General features: G+C 49.7%; 1 protein-coding gene and 1 long non-coding RNA gene across 3 annotated transcripts in view; both read left to right on the top strand.

The window, feature by feature from the left end:
* The window catches only part of LOC135242697 (uncharacterized), a 61,839-nt gene that overhangs the window by 34,723 nt on the left and 14,280 nt on the right, over nt 1-12,836 (top strand). The window lies entirely within an intron of this gene.
* Nucleotides 1-12,836, top strand: part of LOC135242690 (1-aminocyclopropane-1-carboxylate synthase-like protein 1) — a 74,173-nt gene that overhangs the window by 15,864 nt on the left and 45,473 nt on the right. The window contains exons 10-15 of one of the 2 annotated variants that reach the window (XM_064313875.1): nt 3,453-3,542; nt 3,635-3,680; nt 4,096-4,237; nt 4,332-4,474; nt 5,339-5,492; nt 9,872-10,477. In XM_064313875.1, the coding sequence (XP_064169945.1) occupies nt 3,453-3,542; nt 3,635-3,680; nt 4,096-4,237; nt 4,332-4,474; nt 5,339-5,492; nt 9,872-10,248 (952 nt within the window). In that variant the 3' untranslated portion in view covers nt 10,249-10,477. The remainder of the gene's footprint in view (nt 1-3,452; nt 3,543-3,634; nt 3,681-4,095; nt 4,238-4,331; nt 4,475-5,338; nt 5,493-9,871; nt 10,478-12,836) is intronic. The other variant, XM_064313876.1, reaches the window with a different exon arrangement.

Genomic DNA, 12,836 nt, shown 5'->3' on the forward strand with positions numbered 1-12,836 from the left:
AAGCCACAGTAGGGGCTACAGTCTATGGTCACTGGGGTGGGCGGTGGTGCCTCTTGGCCTTGACATTGCGGCTCCGACCCAAGCGGCCAAAACCAGACTTCGTTTTTGAAGCTCATTTCCTGGTGTTGTAGTTCCTGGTTGCTCACTAGCGCCACTACGGATGGCTCCAGTATAGGTGTTTTCATATCCGGTTTCCATGATAAATCACAGTACCAAATAGCGTCACAACATACAAAGTCAATAATTTTCTCACAAGAACAAATAGTCATAATATGTGTATTTTATTGGTCTCTATGACTGCCATGGGTCGATTTCTATTTATGCGTTCCATTTTGGGAACAGTGCCAATATTTGTTGGTGGAACCAATGAGGTCAGCTTGCGTTGCACTTGCCGGATTACTGCGGAGGACTAGCATATTTAGTAGGGGCTAGCAGTCCATGGTCATGGGCTGTGCGGTCGGCTGGCTGTCATTGGCCCTTGCGCATTGCTGAGCTTCACGGCTGAGTACGGGTCCCGCCTGTGCTAAGTCTAGAAATGCAGGCATCCCATTTCGTGGTGATTTCATTATGGCGTGTGCTATTTACAGCTGCACTAGACGACCATAAAATAATCCTCCTCTTAAGTTTTTCGGTAGCCGAGTCATTTTTACTATTTCCTTTAGCCTACTTAACCAAATAATTACTTGGCAGAAAGCGTAATCAGCTTGCTATATTTGGTAGTCCAGTAGTAGCCTGTGCTAAAACAGTTCGCAACTTCGGCTGCCAAGCCGTTTGACTAGCTAGCTAACCTTAACCGGCAAACATTCAATCTGTCAAACGTGTTTGGCGGCTTGTCAGTCGTGTACATTCCGTAAATGTCTACCTGGGCCATGCTTCACCCATGTGACAAAGCTATTATAATCCCGATTTTGGGATAAACACTTTTTCAGTTTCACGAAGCGAATTAAGAGTTTCAAGGTTCATTTGCTGAATATACAACACACGATGAAATCACACACACAGAATTTAATGAAATTAACCATCTTGGCATTTAGAAAGGAACATGTTTTTAGCATTTAAGAGACCGACAAGCTAGGCATTTAAGACGGTGGTTCTCAGAATCGGTTCTGGGGGCTCCTTGCGTATATTGGCTTTTCTCCATTGGTTTTGATGATTTACAAGAAAAAAATAATAGCCTAATAATAATTAAAAATTCAACGTAGGCTACATTATTTTTGTCTTTATTATATTGCTAACGCGTGAGCTAACCACGGATAGCCTACCTAGCTCACTGGCAAGCTGATATGCTAGCTAAGCATATTCGTTTTGCTGAGAAACATAAATTGAAGATAACTGAACATAGCCTAATTGTATTTTTAATGTCATACATATAACGTGATTACATGACACAGTACAGTCACGGATGGAAATGAAACTCCGTAAACATCTGATAATATATTTTAAACCATAACGGCAGACAGTCAGCTAGCCTCGTTCAGGTTGAGGGGCTTTTCCGCACCGGACTGTCAATCAAATTGTAAAAATCACAAGACCGCTTAACTCTATGGTTTTGGCTCCAAATCGAGAAAATGGCCGTGCCCGCCATTGAGTTTCAAAACGTGTTTTAGAGACCCACGGAGAGTCAATGGGTGACGTCACAGTAGCTTTGTCCATATTTTTTACAGTCTCTGCTCCGACCATGGTCCACCTGTGCGAAGTCAGAAAATGCAGGCATCCCATTTCGTATGGCGTGTGCTATTTACAGCTGCACTAGACGACCATAAAATAATCCTCCTCTGAAGATTTTCGGTAGCCGAGTCATTTTTACTATTTCCTTTAGCCTACTTAACCAAATAAAAAGTTGGCAGAAAGCGTAATCAGCTTGCTATATTTGGTAGTCCACTAGCCTATGCTAAAACAGTTCGCAACTTCGGCTACCAAGCCATTTGACTAGCTACCTAACCCTAACCGGCACATATTCAATGTCAAACGTGTTTGACGGCTTGTCAGTCGTGTACATTCCTTTAAATGTCTACCTGGGCCATGCTTCACGCATGTGACAAAGCTAATATAATCCCGATTTTGGGATAAACACTGCAAAATTTTCAGTTTCACGAAGCGAATTAAGAGTCTTAAGGTTTATTTGCTGGATAACATACAACACACGATGAAATCACACACACAGAATTTAACGAAATTAACCATCTTTGTAAGACTGGCATTTAGAAAGGAACATGTTTTTAGCATTTAAGAGATCGACAAGAGCATTTAAGACAGTGGTTCTCAGAATCTGTCCTGGGGGCTCCTTGCGTATATTGGCTTTTCTCCATTGGTTTTGATGATCTACAAGAAAAAAAAAAAATAGCTTAATAATAATTAGAAATTCAATGTACATTATTGTTGTCTTCATGCACCAGGTGGAAAACTTGCTGTACAAAGTGCGTTGTCATATTTACACGCCTGCAGATCAGTTATTAAAATACTTGGTAGATTTGTTAATCACCGCTGACAGTGTTAATTTTTATTCGGTAAAAAGTGACTTGCGAACGATCGGTCAGCTAGCGTCACCCAGCAAGTGAACACCACAAACGGCGATGGAGTAATAGCAGTTACTGGCTCATTAACTGACTGTGGCGAAAACCTACAACGATAACTTACTCGGTTAACAGCAGGTCTACCAGACAGTTATATGAAAATTAGCCTGGTCAAATCACCAGTAGCCTATACACATCTCTGATTGAATGACCATCAGTGCAGTCGATGTTCTTCCCATGTGGTTCATACTGCTATGCGTGAGCTAACCACGGATAGCTTACCTAGCTCACTGGCAAACTGCAGTGATATGCTAGCTGAGCATATTCGTTTTGCTGAGAAACATAAATTGAAGATAACTGAACATAATTGTATTATTAATGTCATACATATAACGTGATTACATGACACAGTACAGTCACGGATGGAAATTAAACTCCGTAAACATTTGATAATATATTTTAAAACATAATGGCAGACAGTCAGCTAGCCTCAACTTCGTTCTGCAATCGTTCGTTCAGTGATGGGCTTTTCCGCACCGGACTGTCAATCACATTGTAAAAATCACAAGACCGCTTAACTCTATGGTTTTGGCTCCAAATCGACAACATGGCCGCGCCCGCCATTGAGCTTCAAAAAGTGTTTTAGAGACCCACGGAGAGTCAATGGGTGACGTCACAGTAGCTTTGTTCATATTTTTTACAGTCTCTGAATCCAACACTCCTCCTGCTGATCATGGACTCTCTTTCTCCTCCCCCTCCTCTTAGCTCTCTCGCTCTCTCTCCAACGCAAAGTGTGTATTCGCGTTGGTCTGCTCGTAAAACAGCGATTTTTAATAATTAATCTCAGTGCCAATTTGCAGGTGGACTACAAGTGCTATGAAATTGAAAAAGAGAAAGATTTGCAAACTCTCTCTCTCCCCCTCCCTCCCTCGCCCTCAGGAACGCGCTGCATGCCATTGTTGATGAGGTGTACATGCTGTCTGTTTTCGATGAGTCTGCCTCTTTCCGAAGCGTCCTCAGCTTCGACAGGTAAGCTCCCCTCCCACCGGCGGCGGCACTGTTCGCGGTCACAACGGGTATCTGTGTGACCGTTTCCGTGGTGACCTCTGTTGTGTTGCCAGGTTGCCGGATGTCCAACGGACGCATGTGATGTGGGGCATGAGTAAGGTGAGAGTGTGTGTGTGTGTGCGTATGCATATGTGTGTGCGTGTGTATGTGTGCGTGCGGGTGAGTGTGTTTGCTTGCGTATGTGTGTTTGCATGCATGCGTGTGTGTCTGTTGTGTGTGTGTGTCTCCGTATAGGATATTACAGCAGTGTATGTGTGTTTTTTCGCGTGTGTGCGCGTGCATGTGTAAGTGTGTATCTCCTTACAGGGTATTACAGCAGTGTATGTGTGTGCTCGCGTGCGTGTGTGTCTGTCTCTCTGTCTGTGCGCGTGCGTGTGTGTGTCTGTATGTGTGCGCGTGTGTGCGTGTGCGTGTGTGTGTCCTTACAGGACTTTGCAGCAGCAGGTCTGCGCGTGTGTGTGTCCTTACAGGACTTTGCAGCTGCAGGTCTGCGCGTGTGTGTGTGTCCTTACAGGACTTTGCAGCTGCAGGTCTGCGTATGGGCGTGGTTTACTCTCAGAACCAGGACTTTGTGTTGGCGCTGACTCAGCTGGCGTTCTACCACGGCATCCCGGGTCCCGCCCAGCACCAAGTGGCACAGCTGCTCCGGGATAGGGGTACGCTTCGCTCCGGCCCCCCCCCAATAAATGCCTCAGTGCATACCCTAAGAGTGTGAGTAACAGCCCCCCCCCCTCTCCCCCGTCCCGCCAGACTGGGTGAGCCGGAAGTTCCTGCCCCAGAACCGCGCCCGCATGGCGGCCGCTCATCGCTACGTTTCGGGGGCGCTGCGGGGCCTGGGGATCCCCTACCTGCACCGCCCCTCCGGGTTCTACATCTGGGCCGACTTCCGCAAGGTGAGGCTGTAGCGTGCGTGGGCTGCTGGGGCTCGCAGCGCGAGGGGGCGGGGCTAACATACACGGAGCGACCTTACTGACTAGCGTGTGTGTGGTGGGGGGCGGGGCTAACACACACGGAGCGACCTTACTGACTAGCGTGTGCGGTCGAGGCGGGGCTAACGCATGCGGAGCGACCTTACTGGCTAGCGTGTGTGTGGTGGGGGCGGGGCTAATGCACACGGAGCGACCTTACTGGCTCATGTGTGTGGTGGGGGCAGGGCTAACGCACACGGAGTGACCTTACTGGCTCGCGTGTGTGGTGGAGGCGGGGCTAACATATGCGGAGCGACCTTACTGGCTAGCGTGTGTGTGGTGGGGGGTGGGGCTAACGCATGCGGAGGGACCTTACTGGCTAGCGTGTGTGGTGGGGGGAGGGGCTAACGCACGCAAAGCGACCTTAGTGGCTAGCATGTGTGTGGTGGGGGGCGGGGCTAACGACGCAAAGCGACCTTAGTGGCTAGCGTGTGTGTGGTGGGGGGCGGGGCTAACGCATGTGGAGCGACCTTACTGCTTAGTGTGTGTGGTGGAGGCGGGGCTAACTCATGTGGAGCGACCTTTCTGGCTAGCGTGTGTGGTGGTGGGCGGGACTAACGCATGCGGAGCGACTTTACTGGCTAGCGTGTGTGGTGGGGGTCGGGTCTAAGGCATGCGGAGCGACCTTACTGGCCAGCGTGTGTGGTTGGGGGCGGGGCCATGACACGTTACGTTTGGGTTGCGGTTGGGGCCACGACATGCTGTGTGTTTGGGGTGGGGGCATGACACACTGTGTTTGGGTTGGGGGCGGGGCCATGACACGCTGTGTTTGGTTGGGGGCGGGGCCAGGCGCTGTCGGAGCAGAGTTTCCTGGCGGAGAGGAAGTTGTGGCAGTGTTTCGTCAGGCACAAGGTCCTGGTGAGCCCAGGAGAGGCCTTCGCCTGTGCTATGCCCGGGTGGTTCCGCATCATCTTCACCGACCAGGAGGAACGGCTTCAGCTGGGTCAGTGTGTGTGTGTGTGTGTGTGTACGTGTGTGTGTGTGTGTGTGTGTGTGTGTGTGCCTTCAGCTAGGTCAGTTTGTGTCTGTGTGTGTGTGTGTGCGCCTTCAGCTGGGTCAGTGTGTGTGTGCGTGTGTGTGTGTGTGTGTGCCTTCAGCTAGGTCAGTTTGTGTCTGTGTGTGTGTGTGTGTGTGTGCGCCTTCAGCTGGGTCAGTGTGTGTATGTGTGTGTGTGTGTGTGTGTGTGCCTTCAGCTGGGTCAGTGTGTGTGTGTGTGTGTGTGTGTGTGTGTGTGTGCCTTCAGCTGGGTCCGTGTGTGTGTGTGTGTGTGTGTGTGCTTTTTCCGGCTTGTGGGTTGGCCGGCTGTACTGCCAGCAGGGTGTTGTGATGCGTCTAGTGCAGTCTGCTAAGCGAGCCATTGCATGTAGGGATGCCTGCAATCTCCCTCCTTCAGCTGCTGCCGCTGGCCACCTCAGCCGGTCCAGGAAGCAGCGTATAAGTCTTCTGTGGTCAGTACATAGCCTCTTCCTCACCAAGACTCCTGCTATGCCTCCTCGTGGCAGCCCATGGTAACTGGGGTTTCACGACCCCAGGCTAAATCAGTAGGGGATCTCGGAGCTGCAGTGGTCCCTAGAGGTGTTAGGCCAACCACTGTCCCACTGCCACGTGGGTAAACCATTGGGTGGTACGATGACTAGGGGAGTAAACCCTGAGCTCAAATCTGCAGTTGGGGATAGGCACAGGCGGAGTCCAACAGACCGGACCACCGGCAGTCCCCTGCAGCTCCAGCCAGACGAAGGTCATCATGAGCTCCTCATGCCACCGGAAGCATGCCTGGCGGAGTGAAGATGTTGGGAGTGAGGACTGCGCACCCGCACCCTCACCTTAATCCTTTCCCTGCGCAAGCCCCTTGCCCCACCCCTCCCACCCCAAAGCCCTGTGGCGATATGGAATGGCGGCAGGTACAGGCTAAGGATGTGGGTGGGAGTTCCTAGCCAAACCATGCACTCAGGCGGCAATGGAGTGATGGTCGCTGAGATTGTGGGATGGAGCAGCGTGTCTCCTCGCCAACTTCCATTGAGTCTGAACAGCCCCACACTGCTCACCCCTGACGGGGAAGGACCTAGAAAAGGTGGTCCAAAAATGGTCTGCTCCCCCAACTCCGGATGGTAAGCCGCAACCCTCTTTGCGGTCGAAGAAACAAAAAGAAAAATATTTACTTGCACATCGCTTCGTGGAATGTCCGCACGCTCCTGGATATGGCTGAAACACCTGACAGGCCCCACCGTAGAACAGCACTTGTGGCCCTTGAACTCGCGAAGTATAACATTGACATCGCAGCACTCAGCGAGACCAGGCTACATGGAGAGGACTCCCTGACAGAAGTTGGTGCGGGGTACACCTTCTTCTGGAAAGGGGTCCCCAAAGGCACACGCCGCCTCCACGGAGTTGTCTTCGCTGTGAAGACCCATCTGCTGCAGCGCATCCCAGAATCCCCCACTGGCATCAATGAAAGGCTGATGACATGGCGCATTCCCCTTACAAAGGGACGCTTTGCCACCCTCATCAGCGCCTATGCACCAACCCTGGACGCAGAGAATAACATCAAAGAGGACTTTTACAGAAGTCTTGACTCCATCATCCCGAAAACCCCAGCAGACAAACTCATACTCATGGGAGACTTCAATGCTAGAGTGGGCACAGAGCATCTTGTATGGAGCGAAGTCCTTGGCCAGCATGGAGTGGGGAAAATGAACAGCAATGGGCTCCGGCTCCTCTCCCTCTGTGCGGAACATCACCTGGTCATTACCAACACCACCTTCCAGATGAAGAACAGGCTCAAAATCACCTGGCAACACCCCCGCTCAAAACACTGGCACCTCCTGGATTACATCATTGTCCGTCAAAAGGACAGACAGGATGTTCTAAACAACCCCACCACCACAGGCTCCTTGCAAGAAACCTTGATCAAGTTCCGGAGGAATCCACTGATTGGTCAGCTCTGCACACAGCTATCCACAGTGCAGCCTCGGAAGCGCTTAGTCTGCCAAGGAAACGTCACCAGGACTGGTTTGATGACAACTCTGCCAAAATACAGTCACTCCTGCAAACAAAACATGAAGCCCACAAAGCTCTCCTGTCCAACCCTGGATCCTCTACCCTGAAAGCCACTTTTGCTGAGGCAAGAGCTGCGATCCAGCGTGCTCTCCAGATCATGGAAGACACCTGGTGGGTGCAGAAGGCACAAGAAATCCAAACCTTTGCAGACTGCAATAACACCCAGGGCTTCTATGATGCTATCAAAGCCTTATATGGCCCCAGGAAGCAAAGTAATGCCTCTGTCCGATCAGCAGATGGGGACACTCTTCTCAAGGACCGTCATGAGATCCTTGGCCGCTGGGCGGATCACTTTGAGACCCTCCTCAACCACTCCAGCCCTGTTGATCTTCACATCCTCAATAAACTCCCAGACCTTCCACTAATCCTGCATCTCGACACTCCGCCACAGTTCTTTGAAACCCGCCAAGCCATCAGGGGCTTGAAGAACAACAAAAGTGCAGGACCTGATGGCATCCCGGCAGAGGTCTTCAAACATGGTGGGTACCTCCTCACACGCCGCCTACACCTCCTGATCACAAACATCTGGAAGTCCGAGGTCCTCCCGCAGGACTGGAAGGATGCTAACATTGTGGTCATTTACAAACAGAAGGGGGACAGAGCAGTTTGTGGGAACAGCCGGGGAATCTCTCTCCTCTCCACTGCAGGGAAAGTGCTGGCAAAAATCATGCTCAACAGACTGGTGGAACACATTTCGGAAAGTGCTCTCCCAGAAACACAAAGTGGTTTCCGGAAGTCTAGATCCACTACCAACATGATCTTTGTCTTACGGCAGCTACTAGAGAAGAGCAGAGAGCAGTGCAAAGACCTGTACGTAGCCTTCATTGACCTCAGCAAAGCCTTTGACACCATAAACCGTGAGATGCTCTAGAAACCGCTCTCCAAACTTGGGGTACCACCTAAGTTTCTCTCCGTCCTGCAGCAACTGCATGATGGCATGCAAGCTAGAGTCCTCACGGGAGGACTCCAGTCAGAGTCCTTCAAGGTCAACGTTGGGGTGAAGCAAGGCTGTGTCTTGGCACCGGTCTTGTTTAATCTCCTCCTCTCAGCCATCACCCACCTCTTCCATCATGCCCTGGGACACAGAGATGGAGTTCACCTGGAGTATCGCCTTGACGGAAGTCTATTTAACATCCGACGGCTCCAGGCCTATACTAAGACAAAGACCTGCCAAATCTGTGAGCTTCAATACGCGGATGACTGCACTGTCTTGGCACACAGCCCAGAGTCCATGCAGCATGCCCTAAACACAATTTCTGGCCTATACCAGTCCTTTGGTCTCCAGGTTAACATTCAAAAAACTGAAGTTATGGCACAATTCACTGTCCAACCTCTTTCACCCCCCAGCTTCCAAATCAATGGTGTTCCACTCAAAGTAGTGGGCCAGTTCACCTATCTTGGCTCCACACTTTCCTCAGACTGCTCCCTTGACACTGAAATAAACAGCCGCATCAACAAAGCCTCATCAGCCTTTGGGCGCCTCCGCAGAAGGGTTTTTGAAAACAAAAACCTGAAGGTCAGCACCAAGGTTGGCGTATATAATGCGGTATGTGCCTCCACTCTGCTCTATGGGGCAGAAACGTGGACCCCATACAGACGGCACATCACAAACTTGGAGGCCTTCCATATCCGATGCCTTCAAAAGATCCTCAGCCTGTCTTTTTGAAGATCAAATCCCCCATACTGAGATTCTTTCCATGACCAACTCCATCTGCGTGGAAGCAGCAGTGACTAAAAAACATCTTCGCTGGATAGGGCATGCCATCCGCATGCCTGGCCACCGCCTACCCCACCAAGCCCTCTATGGGCAACTCAGCGCTGCAAAACGGGCCACTGGCAGACAAAAGAGGTGCTATAAGGACTACACCACAGACCTCCTGAAGCGCTGCAACATAAACCCCATCCAACTAGAACCTCTGGCACTCGATAGATCGGCATGGCAGGGCACCTGTGCCAGGGTGGCCGAACAAATACATCACACCATGCAACAGAGGAGGACCGAAAGACGTGCCCAACGACACCAGAGGGCTGCCGGCATTACCCCAACATCTGGGCTCCCTTGCCCCACCTGTGGACAAGTGTGTGGCTCACGCCTCTTAATCTGAAGGTCGCTTGCAGTGCATTGTGGGAAAAGGTCCGCTTCCTCATCTCTGTTCTTTTTGTGTCTCCGGTGTACAGATGGTTTGGTCCTGTAAACTGTCTCCTCCTCTGTCTCCTCCTCCTCTTCCTCTTCCTCCTCCTCTCCCCCTCTTCCTCCTCCTCCAGGCATGCAGAGACTGAGGAAGGCCCTGGAGGAGCTGGGGAGGGTGTCCGGTCAGGGGGCGGAGAACGGGGACGAGAAGGCGGGGCTCCAGAGCACAGCTGACGAGGCGGAGCCTAAACGGGACGGTCACGGCCCCCCTGCGGCCCCCCCCTCCGTCGCCACCTGCGCTGCCTCCTCATTGGCTGATGAGGATTTCGTCACACTGGACCTCCAGGCCGCTCAGCCCGCCGCTGGCTCCGCCCTGGACTCTCTGATTGGCACGCTGCGACAGCAGATCCGCTCCCCCGATTGGCTGGAGAAGAACACTCCGGAACTGTCCGCCGGGGAAGATCCAGAACTCCTGGGGTCCCGAGACCTGCTGCAGCACGCCCACAAGTAGAGGCGGAGTCTTGGGGAGGGCCTTTCAACCGCCATGTCCGCCTGATCTAGACTTCGCCCCGGTCTGGATTCCCCCCCGGTCTGGACTCCGCCCTGGTCTGGACTCCGCCCCGATCTGGACCCACCCTGGTCTGGACTCCACCCTGGTCTGGACTCCGCCCCGATCTGGACCCACCCTGGTCTGGACTCCGCCCTGGTCTGGATTCCCCCCCGGTCTGGACTCCGCCCTGGTCTGGACTTCGCCCTGGTCTGGACTCCGCTACATTAAATGATCTTCGCAAGCTGTTTGAATAGGGCTATTTTGACACAATAAAGCCCCAAACTAAGGGGATTTTACGTTTTCTCCTTCTTCTTCTTCTTCTTCTCATTCTTATTTTTCCTGCCGCCTATCCCACTAACAACATGTCTCCCCATTGGACATTTTACCGACATCAGCCAAATCCTCATCCTCACGACCCAATCAAAAACTCGCATACACACGCAAAATACCCATACCTTTTTATTCTGAAACATTTCCAGTTTAAACAGCTAATCTGCCTGTAGCCTAGTGGTTAAGGTTACAGTCTTGGGAACATGGGGTCGTAGGTTCAAGTCCAGCTAGGGACATGTTTCTTTTACCCTCACTAATAATTGTCTACTACTTCTCAATTATTGCTTTTGCACCATATCTACCCGCCGTTCACCGAACGTATACACTGCATTATGACGTACCGTCTGCACGTTCAGTTATTAACCGGCTACAATATTGCAAAGCCATATGGATTCAACGGGAGCTCTTCTGTGCTTACTGGCCTGTGTTCTTCTTTAAAACCACGGACAGGTTTGCTAATGATATTTCACGCATTGCATAGCTATGTCATGGTGCTGCACTAACAAAGTCACAGACTGGTAAACCTCCGGTTGAAGGATTGAATCCTGCCTCGCCCTCAGGCAGATAATTTCCTCTTTTACACTAACGTTTTCTTACGCTTTTATATTTTCTTTACCAAAACTCACTCACGGCCACCCATATGCATTTCATGACGGCAAATGTATTCATTTTATTAAAAAGTTACACCAGTTCACCACTGTGCCATTTCTACTAACTATGTTTCTTCACTTGGCTACGTTTCTACATTCATGTTACCTCGCCCTGTTCTCTATCTAGCCACATACAAACAATTACTATGTATGTACGTTCTGCAACTCCCCATTAAAACATTACATTTAAAATCATGACTCACTCATAAGTATAACTACTAGTACTGAACATGAGAAAAGCATATCAGTGCAATAGACTTCACGTGTTACAGAAGCCTCCACTTTAACGGTGGATGTTTTACACCGACTATTATATATACCGTTCCATAAAGAAACTAAGCTCGCTCATGGTCACTTTGTTTACTCTGCACTATAGTCTGTGATCATGTCAACCTTCACCTACATGCCAATTCTGCTAAAACATATTGTTTCAACTACGCAATTTCATCATTTCGTCCTAATTTCTCTCACACTGTTGTTATATTCTCATATGCAAAGCCTGCTGGGACATATGCGTCTGCTCCTATTCTCCACTATGAAGTTTTCCGGTTCTAGCTTAGCAAAACAGCGAACAGGATTCCCACCTGCAGATAAGCCTATCAAAATGCCTTACAAACACTAAAAGTGCATCTCCACGAAATAACAGACAACGGAGCAGAACAGCAGGGTACACAAGTTGCGACCTAGGCAGCTCTAATTCTACGTGCTTGCTGATTCTTTTCTCAATCAAGGCTCGTTGGATGGCCATCAAATCCGTAAGTACATACACTGGCCATATTTCACCTGCGTTTTTGTTGCGTTTACACTTACGCCACCGCACCGTTTGTCACAGCCACTGTTTTACATATATAGCAAACCGAAACTGCTACACAGTACATGCTCATCAGACTGTACAAATTCACACAAGGATAGCCATAATCCACAACCGTTTCTTACAGGGTCACTTCGCATTTCTCACTCTCATAATAAAACGCTTTGCAAAAAGAAATGATATCTCATAAAAAACACGTTTTCAACGTACAAAAATGCCAAGTTACTCAAAAGTATTGATATCAAAATGACGCCAAGTCATTTTGTAATCCTACCATTTTACAATGTCATGCAAACTTTGTCAGATCAAAGAGTCAAATATTTCGAATGGCCTCATGGAACACATTGAAATTCATGTACAAAACTGCTGCTGAGTAACTACAGGAAGCATATTTCTCCAGAAAACATGTTTATACTTGCTTCTGAACTGAATTTGAGTACATGTACAAGTTATTGTATATTTGCTACGTACAATAAATACTGCATGTAAAATACATATTGTACATACATACATAGAGAACTTCTTTATCCCCATGGGGACATTTCCCTCGCAGCATGTTACATTCACATTGACGAACACACACTTATACCAAGAAACATACTATCATTCACGCAACAGAAAGGCTGGGCAGCGAACTACATACATACCAATACAAATTGGACATATACACGCCTATTCAATCAATCTCGACTGTGAGAGAGCCATCCACACGTTTGGCCTGTCCATGTAGTGCATGCTTATACACACAGGGCCAAGTG

The sequence above is a fragment of the Anguilla rostrata genome, chromosome 16 (assembly GCF_018555375.3).
Source record: "Anguilla rostrata isolate EN2019 chromosome 16, ASM1855537v3, whole genome shotgun sequence".
Lineage (NCBI taxonomy): Eukaryota > Metazoa > Chordata > Actinopteri > Anguilliformes > Anguillidae > Anguilla > Anguilla rostrata.